This window comes from Hermetia illucens, chromosome 4 (assembly GCF_905115235.1).
Source record: "Hermetia illucens chromosome 4, iHerIll2.2.curated.20191125, whole genome shotgun sequence".
In the NCBI taxonomy this organism is placed as follows: Eukaryota; Metazoa; Arthropoda; class Insecta; order Diptera; family Stratiomyidae; genus Hermetia; species Hermetia illucens.
The window spans coordinates 19,350,497-19,368,367 of NC_051852.1; the positions used below are offsets into that span (position 1 = coordinate 19,350,497).

At 44.2% G+C, this 17,871-nt stretch overlaps 1 protein-coding gene across 3 annotated transcripts; it reads right to left on the bottom strand.

The window, feature by feature from the left end:
- Window positions 1-3,629: 3,629 nt before the first annotated feature.
- LOC119654278 (chromobox protein homolog 1-like) lies at window positions 3,630-14,862 on the bottom strand. 3 transcript variants are annotated; one of them, XM_038059559.1, is made up of 4 exons: window positions 14,705-14,862; window positions 14,306-14,447; window positions 14,101-14,233; window positions 3,630-4,604 (listed from the first exon to the last, which is right to left on the bottom strand). In XM_038059559.1, the coding sequence occupies exons 2-4, from the start codon at window positions 14,390-14,392 to the stop codon at window positions 4,282-4,284; spliced, it is 543 nt and encodes a 180-aa protein (XP_037915487.1). In that variant the 5' UTR covers window positions 14,393-14,447; window positions 14,705-14,862; the 3' UTR covers window positions 3,630-4,281. The 3 variants fall into 3 exon arrangements, with proteins under 3 accessions (XP_037915487.1, XP_037915488.1, XP_037915486.1); XM_038059560.1 differs by having other exon boundaries at window positions 14,107-14,233; window positions 14,306-14,844; XM_038059558.1 differs by having other exon boundaries at window positions 14,306-14,843.
- Between the last annotated feature and the right edge of the window lie 3,009 nt (window positions 14,863-17,871).

Consider the following 17,871-nt stretch of genomic DNA (forward strand, 5'->3'; position numbering starts at 1 on the left):
AAAGTGCGTCACTCACACCAACGCCCAGCAAAGGACGCAGCAATGGCTAAAATACTTGACGAGACATCGAAGAGAAGAAGACGCGACATTGTTGTTGCAAAAAGGGACACAGTGGATAAGATGGCTTTGAATATAAGCGCAATGGGAGCTCTGCCGACTACTCTTGCGAAAACAAACAAATGCGCGGCGGTTGTGAAGAGCATGCGGTCTGTGAGATTCCTCCAGAAAAGCGTTAGCAAAGGGATGAAAAACGGGCTGATAGAGTTGTAGGAGCTCCTGGATAGAATTTCGTACTACAGGTGGACATGGAGAGCAACACAGGATGAGTGTAAAGCGAAGCAATGGCGCCCGCCGAAAGCACTGTAAGCGCCAAAGAGATCGCAGATAGCGCATTGCAGAGTGCACTGGGGAAGAAACAGAGTAAGAGGCATCTCGAGGGGTAGATACTCTCCAGGACTCAAAAGGAATAGGCGTAGATGGAAAATAGACAACAAGACGCCGCGTCGTATGAAAAATAATAATAATAATCGTTGGCGCAACAATCCATGTTGGATCAGGGCCTTGAAGTGTGTTAGAGCACTTCATTCAAGACCGTAACGGTACACTAGGAGGCAATGTGGTCAGCATTGCGCTCATCGTATGAAAACCCCCTACCTAAAGTTAAGGACATGAAGGGCGGAGCACCAAAGGAGAAGGTGGGAAGACGAAGGAGGATTAAGCCACGAGCCTATTAAGCCGACGAAAGGCAATAACTAGCGAAAGAGCTTAGCGAAATTCGCTATAGTAGTAAAGCCGAGGATAGCGGAGCGGAAGTGTCTTCAATTCGAAAAACAAAGGGTGATAGAGTCCTGGTCGAATTAGGCGCGAGGACAACACATAAACCTACGTCCTATGAAGCACCCAAGAGGCTACAGGGAGAGAAAACTTTGGTTTCTAGCCTAGAATCCACGTGCTTTTTGGAAATCCGAGACCTTCCATCAACCATCAACCGCGAATGTCCGGACTGGTCTAACCTCTGCGAACTCTCAAGATCAACAACTCACTGTTGTGGAAGTTAGGGAGCAATACGCGAGGAAGCTTCTTAACAGCAGAAGAAACAAGTGGTTGGGTAGTATATAGGATTTGAATCCGAGCCGCTCGTTTGGATCGTGAGCACACGTCTACAAGCTGCCAGGGACCTGTCAGAAAGCCATAGATTCGGTTAGGCGGCCATAATGCGGACACCTGCAAAGAAAACGAGAATTGCATTCTATGCAGGGATCGTGGCGAGTCTGATTAGAGCATTGAGCACCACGCGAGTTCGGGGAGGTGTTCAGTCTTCAGAGCAGAACTTGAAAGAGCTAGGATATGATCCGCATCCTACAGATATATGTGCACTGGAGTGCAACCACCCACAAGTTTCTAACGCAGTTCGGTGCTGATACCAAAGCTGATCTAGTGCTAATCAATATATCAAATACCATTGCCATCTGGGTTCGGGACGGCACGTTCCTTAGGGCCCAAAGCCACGGTTTTCAGTGTCTATCTAACACCGCATGAGACGACGCAGGCTTGATGATCTGGAGGACGTTCTCTTGGGCAGAGAGGGGAGAATCCTAGTCGGAGGGCATAACTCGTCCAGACTGCAGAGGGAAACAACTTGTAGTTTTAAACATCGTAGCCTCCCCAACATTCCGGCGCCGAGGCTGGGAGGGTAGCATTCTCGACGTAACCTCTGCGTCGGACGCACTGGTGTCGCTGGAGGACGGGTGCAAGTTACCGAAGATCTTGGAGGAGGTGGAGCCGCAGTGGCGGTTACTCCTGGGGGTGGTAGCGCTGCAGCTAAGAATAATAATGATAATCGTTGGCGCAATTCCATATTGGACCAGGGCCTTGAAGTGTGTTAGAGCAATTCATTCAAGACCGTAACGGTACACTACAAGATTACACTAGCCTCGCCCGAGATTATTACCCTGATTTGACTCAGGTACTCATTCACAGCTGAGTCGACTGGTATCCGACGTCTAATCACGATACCAATCTCACTACCACCAATGGGATTCGAACCGCGACATTCCGTAAGACAGCCTTGTGTTTTAACCACTCAGCTTTCCGGACATAGCTGCTAATACTGTCGTAAATTCAATAATGAACTTGATAACGATGGCCTACGGAGCTTCGTGGCAAGCCTTTTTTTTGTTACACGGCGGAAATTACTGAGCTCCGAGCTTGACACAACGTCTAAAGGACCAGAAGGAGGAATGTTCTAAAATTAAAGAGCACAGATCAGCCAAAAGGAGAGTCCACAGCGCAATAAGTCACTGTCGACTAGGTAAATGGGGACCCGAAAAATCGGGGCTCTGCGGAAACCCTGTTCACCTAAGGTCGATCAGATTGACTGCATTGTACGGACACCACTTCTTGCGGAGCCTACACGGGATGAAGACGGAGTTTCGGAAATGAAAAACAAGGCGTCAGGACCCCATAGTATCCCGGGCGAGGTATACAAACTGGTTATCCAACATCGGGCAGACCTGCTGCTCGATGCATTCAACGCTTGCCCGAAAGAGGGCATTCTTCCTTCTCGTTCGAAGATGACGAGGCTTGCACTGATCAGCAAAGGGAGAAGCGACCCTGAGTTGGTTGTGGTCATACCGACTATTTTGTATGGGCACTGCCAGCAGTGCTTGAAAAACTCATCAGAAGTAGACTTGCTGTAGCAACACCTGCTGCCGGAAACTTATCCCCACGGCGGTTCAGCTTTAGATCAGGAAGATTCGCATTTGATGCTGTCATGCAAGCTGGGGGTGCCGTTCATCGAACGGAGGCACACCGGAAGGTGAATCATGTAAAAGCTCTTGGAGGATATTCTTCGATTTGGACCCACGTTAGGTCAAAGAACAAAGCAGATAGTACCTCTGGAGGCATAAGTCCTCCGAGTTTGACGTATAGTGGAACCCACAAATGCTATTGAACAAGATCATTCGGAAGGTCGCTAGGTCCATATCATTTGATACTCCAATCTGTGAAAAGAAATTTTACACCCCCCCTTTCGCATGTATGGAGAGCCCTCCTTCAAACTCAACCCAAAATGGCGTCACTTGCTATATGTAAAGGGATTCATAGACCACCTGTTCTCACCAAATTTCGTGACAATTGGTTCAGCCGTTTCCAGACATTGAATCGATCTCAATAAGGTTTTATTTCACACAAAACCTTAACAACGATTCGTTTAGAAGACACGATGACTACGACAAAAGAAGGGATGAGTTAAAAGCAGCACCGACTAAAGTACAACCCACATTTTGAGGAAGATGCACTGGCAACGATTGGATTGATCCTCCTCTGGGGTCCTTGCCTCTTTGAACAAAAAAAGCTCTGCAAAGACAAATAAAACAAACCGTATGATATTACAAGGTATAGTTTAAATTTATTTACGCTTTCAAATTTTCGAAAACATTTCGTGCGTATGTAATGTGGAAACGTTCTGCAAATGATGAAGATATTTACTTTTGTTTGTAATTCTATGCGTATGACTTTCTCATTATTTCGACATCATTACTTTCTTCATTTTCCCTTCTATCTTATATACTTTACACATCATCCACCGCAACGGAAAAAATAAAATAAAATAAAAAAAAACACAATACTTAAATGTACTCTTGTCAATTGTGTATTTTGTTTACTGGTTATATCAGATGTTCATTATCTTGTTTTTTTAATTGCTTAAAAATCTTATTACATTAGCCAATTATGTTTAAACGAACATATTGCCTGCGTATTGTTGCTTATGTAAAATTCGACTACTATAAATCGATTGATGAGAGAATAAAACTTCTTAAAGTCAAAGCCTATATTTAGAAGAACGAACAAAAAAGAGAAAACAAAAAATTCACCGTCAGACCGGGTTGCACATGGTTTTAACCGAGAGACCCTGCCCTGTGCAATAGTAGGCAGATCCCAGGAAATGACAAAGGAGAACAAGATAAAAAGAGGCAAAAGATCTATCCGGAGATTGAGACCAAACAAATAAGAGTTTCCCTTGAAATGTACCAAGTTCTTGTGTATCTAGTTTGCCTTATTCTTCCTTTTTTCCATTCACTCCACATTTTATTACACAATATATTCTTTACAACGAATATTATTTCGTGGGGGAGAGATTTTCACTTCATAATTGATAAAAATAATGGTTTACTGGTGAGTAGAACAGACGCGGCATCTTTTTTTTTCTTGATTGAATCTTTTTTTTGTTTCTCCTCATTTTTTTTTTTAATTAAATTTATATTATTACATTTTACTCATTCAATCCTTCTGCTGATCCTTGGATCCCTCACTTGACGAGGCCGTGTGCCACGTGAGTCGCTCTTCGTAGAACTGTATTACAATTTGTGGACATCGAATATTGGCTTGTTTGGCTGGCACCAGATCAGCTTCTTCCGTCCCCTTCCATTTCATTAAGAACATCAACTGTCCGGAGGAGTCTGTTGCACCGATTATTCGCTCTGGTTCGAGACCTCGATCGAATCCTTGTTTTTTATTATCCTCGACGTGTTTCTTTTTCGCTTTGCTTCCCTCGTTGACGGGTGTGCCGGTGCCACGTTTTCGATTTGTTGAATCTTCTTTGCCTGAAATTGTTTTAAGGCAATAATGAGAGAATAGGATAACCATGCGATTGAGTTAGGAAATGAGAACGATGGAGAGAACCCATTTTTGTGTGAATGATGTAGTAGTATTTGCTGAATATAATACTCAATGTCCAGGAAAGTTTTTCATTCATGTCAGTTTGTATATTAGTCACGGAATGGTATGAAATTAAGATGCGTTAGCCAGACATGTTTAAAGCTATACAAATCTGATGTACTCGAGTTTGTGACATTAAGTTAGTTTTTATATGGAATTCTACACGAGGTATGATAGAGAAGTGTTAGTTAATCCCCTCCAGATGCTTAGACGCAGTTTAAACTCCGTATTGTTACCACGTTATTTCAGAGAGCATTATCAGTGAAGGTGTACTTGTTGAGTGTCACGCAAAATAGAACATTAAGTACAGAGTGTGGCAGCATAACTTCCTTTTTTAAAATGCGCGCCACTCAGTTGATGTCATAGCGGAGCGTTACTGGTCTCGTTCACGAGGGGATACTGTAAAGTTTTGTCCCGACACGGTTCAGTCGCCATCATGCGTTGGAATAGTCAGAGCGTGCCTTTGTCGTTGAGGTTTACTTTTCAAGCGGATGTTCGGTTATTGCAACACAGCGTGCATTTCGGAATCGCTTTAATTTAGCCCCGTTGGCTCCCGTCCCAGACCACAAATCAATTGTTACATGGGTCACTACATTCAGACAAACTGCAAGTGCGACAAAAGGAAGAACTGGAGTCCCTCGGCCCGTTAGATCACCTGAGAACATTGAAGCAGTGAGAGCGTCAATGTTGCGATCGCCACGGCGTTCTGCGCGCAAACACGCATCTGCCCTTGGACTATCCGATCGTTCTGTGAGAAGAATTCTTCGTGATGATCTTCATTTTCATTCCTATAAGATGGCGATAGTGCAGGAACTTTCAGAACGTGACTTCAATTCTCGGATGAACGCGTGTGAGCTTCTTCTTGATGTCGTTCCCGAGGATGCTATTGTTTTTTTTAGCGATGAAGCCCATTTTCATTTGTGTGTGTCGGTTAACAAACAAAACATGCGCTACTGGGCTGATACCAACCCTCGAGAATTGCATCAAAAGCCTTTGCATTCACCCAAAGTTACAGTGTGGTGTGCAATTTCCTCAGCTGGAATTATTGGTCCCTGGTTTTTTGAGGAAAATGAGGTTACAGGGACAGTGAATTCGGACCGGTATGTAAACATGCTACAGAATTTTTTTCTCCCACGGCTAGAAAATTTGGATTTGGGGGACACTTGGTTCCAACAAGACGGTGCAACAGCACACACTTCAAGAGCATCGATGACTGTTTTGAGGAAACACTTTCCAGAGCGCCTTATCTCAATTAGAGGCGATTTGGAATGGCCGGCACGCTCTCCCGATCTGTCCCCTTGTGATTTTTTTCTATAGGGTTTTTTGAAATCCCGTGTTTATGTGAACCGTCCAAGAACCCTACAAGATTTGAAGACCAACATCCAAGAAGAAATTGCCAACATAACACCTGCTATGCTAACAAGAGCCATGACAAACGCCAGAAATCTGTTTACGCAATGTATGGAGAATGGGGGGCGTCACCTAACAGATTTGATCTTAAAAACAATGTAAATAAAAACTTTAGACATGTACCTACATTATAAAAAATAAATAAATATTTTCCGATGCATACAATAGTTTTTATTGAGTTTTGAAAAAAGGAAGTTATGCTGCCGCACCCTGTATTGTGTTAAACCGTGAGTATGACCTTTGCATTTAAACAGGTCCATGTAGAACATCCCCTTATCAAGAACTCAATAACACAAATCTGAATGATGACGAATCTAACTTAGGGTCAGCCTTTAATTTAAAAAACCAACAAAAGTGTCATGTAAGGGTTGTTAAGCCAGGCAATAATGAAACAATAAGGATGAATGACCAGTTTAGATAGATCAATTCCAAATTTTAACAGAGTATTTGCAGATGCGGAAGATCTGGCTCAAAAAGCCTCACCAAGCAGACCTAGACCGGATACCGGTTGTTGCGCCGTTGATGACGATAGAAGCGAGGCTGAATTCCAAGCAACACTTACAGCATGTTTGCACCAAGGCGTCCATTGTTAGCATGGCCCTGGCTAGTATGATGCCAAATGTTGGCGGCCCGCGATGCTAGAGCGGTGACTTCTATATTGCTCTACGCAACGCCAATTTGGTCAGCTGCATTGCATAGCGCATGTAATGCTCAAAAGATGACCACGGTTTATTGAAGGACTAGCTGAAGAGTGTGCTGTTCTGAACGGCACGTGAGCATCGGAACGGGCGGAAAATGATTGATTCCCAGCATCAAGGTGTGGATGCAGAGAACGCATAGTGAAATAAACTGCAAATCCTCACGGGAGGTGGCGGTTACTCTGCGGGTTTATACTGGACAGCTCTCCCAACTGTCCTAGCTGCGACTGTATTTCGAAGGACCCGGAGCATGTTTTCTTCTATGGTCCTAGATTCTAGAAGAGACATTAGAAGGAACAGTAGCACTGAAAAATATAATTGGGAAAATGCTTGCCTAGTGAACTAGTGAACGAAATGGCAGGATATATTCAGTGCAAGGTGAGCGAGGGAGAGGAGGTGACAAAGGCGCGGTTGCGAATGCAATCGATGGATGAAAGGAGAGACTAGAGTCTCCACGCGACGAAATAGAAGAGGACAGGAGTTAGGATTTTTACCTCCGGAAAAAAATCGATCGAGGGTGACGCCGAATGTGGTAGCCAGGATGATGAATTTACCTTAATTATTAACATATCCCCCTTGTGGTATCAGTGAATACAGATATGAGTGCGTGTTAGCGATATCTATATTCAACCGATGCTCCTGAGGCTCTTTTCCAATGAAAAATTCTCGGAAGGGCTCAATTTGTTATCCTTGACTTTTTCAGCACCGTTGCCCTCTCCATTCTATGATCATGTTCTACAATATTCTATAATATGACTGCAGAATTAATATGCGTTTTTCAGCCCCGTTTTATTAGATCAGCTTCTTTTGAATGTTCCTTGTGCCGAGTGTTGACTAGCCGCTTGGTTTGCCCTACGTATGTAGAAGGGCAATCTTCACAAGAGATCTTGCAGATGTCGCTTTCTTCCTCTTCCTTCTTCGGGTCTTTTTCCTTGCTCAATTTCGTTTTGAGCATGTGAATCCTGCTTGATCCTACTGCTTCGATGCCTTCTTTGGCCAAGATTCGTCGCAAAGCTGGGAACATTTCCGTAGAGTAAGTTATGTTGGCTCGCTCTGCGACCATCTTCATCCTCTCTTGTTCGAACAAAGTTGTTAGGCGTTTTCCTTCCTTCGTACCTTGCATCTTCCTAATTAAGCTCTGAATTAGAATTGGCCGAAATCCATTTTTTGTAGCTGTATCCACAGTGTATGTCTTTTCTTTTTCAAGCTTTTTTTTAGAAAGTGGTATAGACAAAAGTCTGTGCACCATGGATCCGTAGGCGGGAACTTTATGCTGATGTGAGTGGTTAGACGCCCTGACAATGGTGCGTTGTGTACTCAATGGCTTCCTATATATATCGAATTCGGGACCGTTATTCCTCTTTAGCATCTTGACGTCGAGTAAGGGGATGCTACCGTTTGATTCCTCTTCCATCGTGAATTTTATATTAGGATGCCAATTATTGATTTGATTCAGTATAATTTGCTTATCCCCCTTTTTTACAATGGCCAGAACGTCATCCACATTGCGTAACACACTCTTCTGGGCCTAAGCAAAGTGGAAATTATTGGATTTCAGAGAACCCTCTCACTGCAGCTAACTCCTCATTGATCGCCACGTAGGGAACTTGCAAAATGTTACTCAATTTGCGGTTACGTCGATCCTTCGATTGGACTTTTGCGATAACCGACGTCCACATGGTTATCTTAGATGCGGATTTCATCTGCCACTACAACCTGTTCTTCTTTCTTCGAGATCAATCGTTGGCCGACGCTTCCACTGGCCTCACATAGCGCTTCAGACTCTATTATTGACGCGGATCTCGAACAGCATAACCTTCGCGGAGTATGAAGAACACAAGCGTCCTCGAACACCGACATGCGTTATAGCGTCTACGACTGCGAACTTTTGCCTAGTTATGCTTCTGTTAAATACTTTGAGATTATTCTCGAGGGCAACTCATCCACGATGTACACCGACCAGAAGCTCTCGTTTTGGCGGCATCCGAACGTTTGGATAAAGCCTCGCTTTATTAACTAAATTCATCGAAGAAAAACGCGCTCTCCCACGTCGACACCATCTCCATGCTTACAATGCTCAATTCAGAGTTCGTTGCCTTGGCACAAGTCCAAAGATCAGGAGTTTAAGTACATGCCAAGTATGTCAAGCTTATATCTCTAGCCGCTCATAATCAAAGGTTTCTCCATCTTTCGCGATGTCCCTCGGAGAACGGTGAGGTCCTGTCTGTCATCGGCTCTATGATGTACAACCTTGAAGGCTCTTCATAACCTCAATCGTTCGACGCGCTTATATGAACCCTGCCTACGGGGTAAAATCCATTGGCATAAGCACGTGGCTTTGGGCAACCACCGCGCTGAAGAGACGGTTTAATCACCACCCAGTGCTGCCTCACGATCGTGGATAGATTTTTCAGACGGACAGAAGCAATACGGCTTCCGGAGGAGCAAGTCATCACTTTCGCCACCCCATTATCCATCAAGACAATCCATGGCGTCAATTTGAATCCGCAAGATACAAAATTTCATGAGAGTATAAACTATAAATTTCTCTGTATCGAAATTCATGCCTGCGAAGTACACCTGTACACTATAACTGGCGGTTAGTCGCGCATTATAACGTCTAGTGCGTATAGTCAAAGTGGCGGCTAACCGCAGGACGAACTGCAGTTCTCCATTCAACCACCGCCTTTCAAATTGTGTTGCCGTATAGTGTGTACAAGTACGCGCGGATACATATTAAAATCAAAGAGCTTCTAGCCGCTAGCTTAACAGCAAGTGCGTATGAGTCCTTAAAATACGACTCTATATACGCTACGCAACAAAAAAACTGCATTGCCCGTCGAAACACCTTTAATTGGTTTCTCTACGTTTCATCTAAGCTACGTGACACGGCCACAAACTGCTTTGCCTGTCAAAATATCTTTATATGGTTCTGTAAGCAGCAATACACACTTGAGCGACGCTGCTCTGTTTTTCAGTTTCGGTTTGTATCCACTTGTTAAAATGCCAAAATATGTAGTTGTTTGCAATTGGCTGCCGCACTAGTGAAATATGGGTATGCCGCAGCGGTTATGCTGAGTGTAGTGTCGCGTTGCGTAGCGTAAATATAACAACTGCAACTACAATGACATATTTTGACATTTTAACAGATGGATACAAACCGAAACTGAAAAATCGTGGCAGTCAACTGAGTTCATTATATAGAAATGACACGCGACACTGCAAAATATTCTGCTAGGCAACTCGGACGTGGCGCTTGGTTGAATGTCGCGTCACGCAGTGCCGCTCAAGCCTGTATTGTTGCCTACGAACTCATGTAAAGATATTTTGAGGCAGTGCAGTTGGTAGCCACGTCGCGTAGCGAGATGGGGTCGTACCTTTAGAGTCATGGTGATATCTTCCAAAGTGATGAGTAACTGCAAGGATGAACTGAACGGTCCAAGCTGTTAGCTCAAGCTTCATTTCCTTTCCCGAACTGATATAGACAAGAATGAACCAGTGGCTCATTCGTCCGAAGTGATCGGAGTCTGTGGCCCGCTGTAGCGAAGAGCGGAAGTTGTTGAATCCAAATGATCCAGATCCATTATTTTAAATCAACTAAGAATTAGCCCTCCTACGACAGAAACCCTAAACGGAAGCTTGCTAGCTAAGCATGTACGTGTGCTTACAAATTCACAGGAACCTGCACGAGGCAGTGATCGACAAGGGAGTGAGTGAGACTTCACCTTATTTTTTTGAATGACAATACACAGAAAGTAGATTTGTAATTGCATATTATCTTAAGAAGGAGGAACAAATAAGTGGCTTAACTTACGCTTAAAACTAAAGGATTCAGAATTAAAGGACTCAAAATGTAGGTCGTTTTAGGGCCGGCATAGGCTCGGGGAGCTAAAGTAAATGCCGCTCTTCGCGAAAGGGACTTCAAAAATGTCCACACTACGTATACTATGACAGGCGATAATATTAGAGTTGACTGAACAGCCCATCCGGCAATTACAGAGTTTGAAAAGGGTACACATGTTGTTAACCCCGATGCGACACATCACTCCGCCCCCAGATGAAACCTAGGGGCTTCAGCGACTGAACTCAAAACTGCGTTGCCCATCATACGGCGAAGCAAACGCGACGTTGATTTGGGGCGCAAACGGGCTTCAGTCTGGATAAGGAGACAGCCTCTTTATGTCCACCGATCTCGAGCTGGAAGAAATGCTCTCCTCGCTCGGAAACACGGTACGGGCCTTCGTATGGAGGCTGCAGCGAATTCGGGACACCATCCTTGGGCGCACAGGCAGGTGCGGACGAGTGCTCTGTGGGGCTTTAATGTGGCAAAGGTTATATTTCAGCAGGCGCAGCAATCCCGAATCTGAGACCCGATCTCTTGTCGAAGACCGGATCACTTGGGAGTCATGGGTTCTCCCGGTATACCAGCTCCGCGGGGCTGGCAGCAAGTAGAACGTGAGGCAAGACCTGAGTCCAGGACGGACAGTCACGGTTGCGGAAGAGATACCGGACTACAAATCAATATTCAAAGATGTTTCTGACAATGGAATTGAAAAGCATGCAGGAGCAGCGGAATTTATGATGTCAACGAAGTGGGATTGAAACGAAGTGGGATTGAAACGAAGTGGGATTGAAACGAAGTTTGCCATCGAAGATTACACCCAGGTCAGTAGTGAAAGGGGTTGTCGACCAAGAAAGTAGGAAAAGGATGTTGGGGATGGTTTAGACGAATAAACATTTGCTGACATTCAGTGTCAGCTTGTTAACCCAACAAAAACGGACCAGAGCATCAAGGTTGGATTGTAAGAGAACACAGTCTTGCGGAGACGAAACGAGGCAAATAATTCGTAAAGCAAACACGGGCAAGTGAGGATGGAGGGGAGAGATCATTGGCAAAAAAAGCAAATAAAATAGGGGGCACGAAAAGAAACTCTGCCGGAATGGTATGGTAGCTAGGATCCAATCCAAAAGATAATTGAGGACGGAAAACTGAATAACGAGTTTGGAGAGGAGAATATTGTGGTCAACGGTATCAAAGGCTTTCTAGAAATCGATGTAAATAGCGAGCACCTCCTGCTGCGAATTAAAGTATTTAACAACGAAGTTGGCAACGACTAGAAGGTTTGAAGCAGTAAATCAATTTTTCACGAAACCATGCTGCTCTTTTGTGTCCGGATGGCTCAGGGATTCGTTTTCGTGACTGGATGTCGGATACCAGTCGACTTAGCAGTGAATGAGTACCTGAATCAAATCAGGATAATAATCTCGGTCGAGCGCAATATTGACCACATTGCCTCCTACAGTCTACTATTCCGTTGCGGTCTTGAATGAAGTGCTCTAAAATACTTCAGGGCCCTGATCCAATATAAATTGTTGCGTCAGCGATTATTATTATTATGCTGCTCTTTCACAATAGGAGAGAACAGAGATTGGACTGTAGTTCGCAGCTAGAGAAGGGTTTGCGCTCTTCAGGGTAGCGATGAAAAGAGCCCCTTTCCAAAGATGACGAAAGTAACATTCTTGAGACTTTTGTTCAAAATTATACACAGAGGGAGAGAAATTTGTTGTTTACAGTTAATATAGAAGAGATTAGGAAGGACATTTGGACCAGATCCGATATTGTAGATAAGATCGCCAATGAGGAACTCAACTAAGGAAGGCATAAGAAGAGGAATAGGCAAAGATTCGGAGCAGTTTGCATCTGGAAGAGGCGTTGTTGTCGAGGGAGTAAATATGGATAAGAACAGAGAAGGTCGCAGGATTGTTGTGGGGAGTTGGCAGCCAAGTCAACACAATTGACGGAAGAAGGGAAACAATGAGTGGTGTGACTTGAATAGCGAGTGTGGGACCAAATCAAGTCACCTCATAGCCTTGAAATGAACATGGTCGGTGTCATTCTTTGAAGTCCGAAAGTTCTTCCGCAATGCATGCTTCAGGCGGATGTTTTTATGGATCTGCATGGTGGACCAAGTTTGGTAAGAACTGAACAAGTAGCAAGAAAAGGAATCTAACAGGAGAAGAGATCGGGACGGATATTGTAAAAGATACGTTAGATAATAAGTGGTTGGCGCTAAGGCCGAGTGGAGACCGTCAAAGCTTTGTGGAAATTTGGTTCCTGAACGGGGGAGTTCCGCTCCAAATTCAGTGGGAGGATGGTGAGCGTTAATTTTGTCATACGGATGTGCAAGGAAATAGAGATGACGCTCATTTTTGATGGTGTTGAAATTCAATAGAGAATTAGTCTTCATAAAAGAAGAAAGTAAAAAAGATGAGTGGGAGAGGTTGTTGGAAGGAAGACTAGGATGATTAGGCCAGCTGAGCATGGCGAAGTTAAAACCCCCGCAGGGAAAGAAAGGGAATTTGACAATTTGCCAAACAATTTTCTTACAGATGAGGCGGGCAAGCATAGGGAACGCATATACAAGGCACAAATGAACGTGAGAGATTTGGGTGGAAGCACACCCAGGGTCACACAATCACAAGGAGAATCAGATGAGGAGAAAACGGGTTCGGTGCGGAATGGATTTCTTATTCCAATTAGGGCCCCACCGCAAGTGGACTTATATAATGCAACCCGGTCCCCCTGTCGCAGTGAAAAATGGAATTTCCTTCGGGGGTTGGAAGTTATATATTGTCATGGAGCCAGTTTTTAAAGATACAGCGCGGACAAATTGAAGGCCACAGTGAACACAGCCACTTGCATTGATTAGCGAGGTAGACGGGCTGTCCTGAAATTTCCCCGCGAATTGGTCGCTTTGTACGGCTTGACGAACACACCTTCAGTCCAGAAGGAAATATTTCCGGTTATGTCTAATCCGCGGGGAACACTTACCTCTTAAATCGAGGTCGTGGGTTCGGCTCTGCGTAGCCAATATGGGGAAAAGGATAAGTCGATTCTGAACTTCATATGCATCTCGAAAGTGCTGTGCTTTCCGCGACGCGCAAGTGTTACTTCATTGAATGATCAGATCCAGTTTCAACAAGTAACTCCACCGAATAAGGACCTGATTAGACGTCGATTCTAATCAAAAACCAACCCCATTGGAAGTCATTTCAAAGATGCGAATTCTTACGGAACCGTAAACTAATTAGAAGGGAGAAATTTGATTCTGTTTTGATACCGAACTTTGTAATAAGATCCGCCTAACTTCTTTCTGAGTTTCACTAAAATACTACAATCAGCAATTTTACACCTGGAACTCCGGTAATCCATCAGCCACTTTTTCCACACTCAAATATTTTGTTAGTTACGCTTAAAACCGGCGACACATACTCTCACCTTCCTTTTCCTTACGCTTCCTCTCGTCTTCATAGGCTTGTATCAAGTCAGGGCAGTCTAAATTCTCTTCCGGCTCCCACGAGTTGTCCTCGTTGGGGTACCCTTTCCACTTCAGGAAATATTCCACCTGAAACAAGTCAAACATTACATAATTCCGCCAAACAGCATCTGCACGATCCCGGCATGCCGGGTCACCTACCTTTCCGCCTCGAATCCGCTTATCCAGTATCTTTTCGACAGAATATTCCTCTGTCTCGCCCGCCTCATTGCCCATTTTACTGCTCATGTACGGGCGGCAAGTCAACAATTTCCAAGACGACAAGACGCTTTACGCGCGATAACTAAAACGAGAGACAAATCACTGAAATGCCGGCACACTGAATCCCGTTACGGCGAGCCGGAGCGGTTCGATTCTACGCGAGGCTAATATTCCGGTCGCTCCTTTTTCCACCGCAAAACTTCACGGAAATACAACAATGGCGCGTTTTAAGGTTAGGCGAGAAATGTCGAGATTTGTTTGCGGCTAAATGCCGCCCGCCTTGGTATCAAAACAGATTTCCAGGCGAACGCTAGGCTATCGGGAGCAGTTGGTACTTACAACTAGTTGAAACTTTTCGATTGAACTCGAGGAAAAAACGCTTTCACTTTCGTTTCTATGCCGGACCTTCGCTATAAAATTGAAATTCGCATTCGATGCGTCGTTTTCTTGCCAAAGTTTTTTTGATGTGTGACGTGAAGTTGGTAGTACACGAGGACGTTCGGCGAGTTGATGAAGATTGCGCGCGCGTGATTATACGAAAGAGATCAAAAGTGAGAGATAAGCGGGAAATATTTGATTTTTGAAATTTTTGTTAGTTCTTGAGTAGGCAAAAACTGAAACGGAAAATTAAGGTAAGCCTTTTTTAGTTATAAATAAAAAAAAACTGATGGATCATGATCAACTATATTTACATGTCGGTGAAATTGCGGATAGCAAATAATACAATGGCAAAGTTTGACACTGAAATTATATAAGAATGCTTCACAGAATATGGATCTTTGAGGAATAAGATTTATCAGAGATTGAAAAATTATAATTGATCGTTGATCGCCGTATTTCCAGGGTTTTCAGTTTGAAGCAGAAAAAAGTTGAAAAAATAAGGGTAAATGTTGAATGTTCAACCCCATCCCTGAAAAAGAAGGTGGAGGCCCTCTCTCTCCTCTTCCAACCCACTGGAAACTTGTGGTGGTCACCCACTTAAGAAGTTATATACTATCAAGTAAGGGGTTGGTGACATTATCATGGTAGAGTTTGAGAGTTTAACCCTACCCAGGGAGACGAAAGAAGGATGATAATATAATACATAGGAGAAACCTCTAACCCTGTTGAAAAATTGAGGCGGCCATCCCCCTTAAAAAGTAATGGCGTTCCAAATTGGAGCTATTTTCATGTCAAAACGGGGTTTAACTGCAAAACCCATTCCCGTAGGGGTAAAGAACGGAATGAAAGGAGAACTGAGATGTCCTTTCTCTTAACCCGCGATGAGAAATGGCAACGGTCACTTCGCCTTAAAAAGTTACGGCGCTGCAAATGGGGAGTATATCATGATTTAGTATTTAGTACTTTTTTTATCAATATGATCACAAGAGTTAAGTTGCGAATATTGTGTGATGTGCCATGGTAATGAATTTTGGAGACTTCAAAACTGTCCATCAAGCCATTACAGAGTTTGAAAAGGACACAAGCGTCAGTCAAGGATCTACAGAATGGCAGAGATGTCAGGTTAAGGAAAGTCGGACGTTCATGATATGTGGAGTTGGGAATGTTCCTTTTAAAGGTTAGATTCGAGTGGTGGTCAAAGGGTAGTATAGGTTCCAGGGCGAAACGTGAATTGGTACCCACGATGGAGCATAAACCTGGGAAACGCCTGATGAAGCAACACTAACAGTTCTACTACCAAACCCTATCTCCACTTCCACGTGGTGACCGCTGGGAACCCTTTCTTAAAGAAAAACTGCAGACGGAGAAGGATGAAGGCGAGTCCCCCGCGCCACAAAACGATACAAATTGTACCAACTGGTCCTCTAGGTTGGTGGTTGGGTAGGGCTTACAACCCTACTCGGAAAACCGAAATTACGAAGCTAAAACAGGATCCTCGGGTTGATTGGATTTTACAACGATGAACTGGGCAACGACAAAGGAATAACAATTTGCACATTTTCTCATAGAACGTGCGCTCCCTTTAGAGAGATGAAGCTGCCAAACAGCTAGCCGATACCCAATATAGGGCTGATGTAATAGCGTTACAGGAGATGCGTTGGACAGGGACCGGTTTCCTGGAGAAGAGTCGCTACACCAGATATTATAGCAGCCATCCAGTAAACCATGTGCTCGGAGAAAGTTGCTTAGCCAACCAAAAAATGAAACTGTTATCGACTTTGAAAATATAAGCGAACGGCTATGCACTCTGCGTTTGCGAGGCAAATTTAAAAACATAAGCCTCATTAACGTTTACACTCCTACAGAGGAGACTGCAGGGTCAGAGAAGGATACCTTCTACCAGGCAGTAGAACGAACCCTCGAAGCCTGTCCCAAATATGATATCAAAATCATACTTGGAGATATAAACAGACAAGTAAGGACGGAGCCCATATTCAGGCGATATCTCGGTTCCCATAGCTTACATAGGGATACCAATGATAACAGACTGCAGATAATTCAGTTAGCAGTATCGCACGAAATGGTTGTTGGAAGTACCTGGTTTGCGCGGAAAGCGGTCCACAAACATACGTGGACCTCTCCAGACGGGACTACTTTCAACCAAATTGACCACGTGTTGATTGAACGCCGCCATCTCTCAGCCTTGATGAATGTCAGAACATATAGGGGGGCCAATATAGACTCCGACCACTATCTCGTTAGCATGGTGCTCCGAGCTCGAATTACGGCACCACCTACAATTACCTCTGACAATCAGGTGAGAGTAAATACTGAAGCCGTCTACAACACAGCCCTCCGCAGCACCTACAAGAGGGAAATGGATGCCGCAATAACACAGTCAGTGATGGGTTGAGTACTTTGATGAGCTACTAAACAACCAGAACATAGGCGAGGAGGTACCGCCAACTGAAGACCACCGGCAAATACTGCCACCACCAAGTGTAGAAGAAACAGTGCGTGCAATTCATCGGCTTAAAAATCATAAGTCGCAAGGAGCTGATGGAATTACAGCCGAATTGGTTAAATATGGAGGCAACCAATTACACCAAGTGATTCATCAACTTGTGCTCAAGGTGTGGGACAGCGAATCAATGACTGATGGCTGGCAAAGAGGCATTATCTGTCTCATACATAAAAAGGGAGATATCACATAGTGCAGCAATTATAGAGGTATCACGTTGCTGAGTACCATCTATAAGATATTCTCCGCTATTTTGCTAGGTCGGATAGCCCCATACGCCCAGAACATCATTGGCCCATACAAAAGAGGCTTCACTCCAGGCAAATCAGCAAAAGATCAGATTTTCTCTCTGCGGCAAGCGATGGAAAAACTATTGGAATATGGAGATCAGTTGCACCATCTTTTCATAGAATTTAAAGCTGCCTATGATAGCATAGCCACGGTAAAACTGTACACCGCATGAGAGAATTCGGTATCCCGACGAAATTAATAAGACTGCCTACGCTGACCCTGACCAATGTGCGAGGCCAGATAAAAGCAGCAGAATCACTCTCGAGACCATTGAACATCAACAACAGTCTACGGCAAATGGATGCCCTATCAT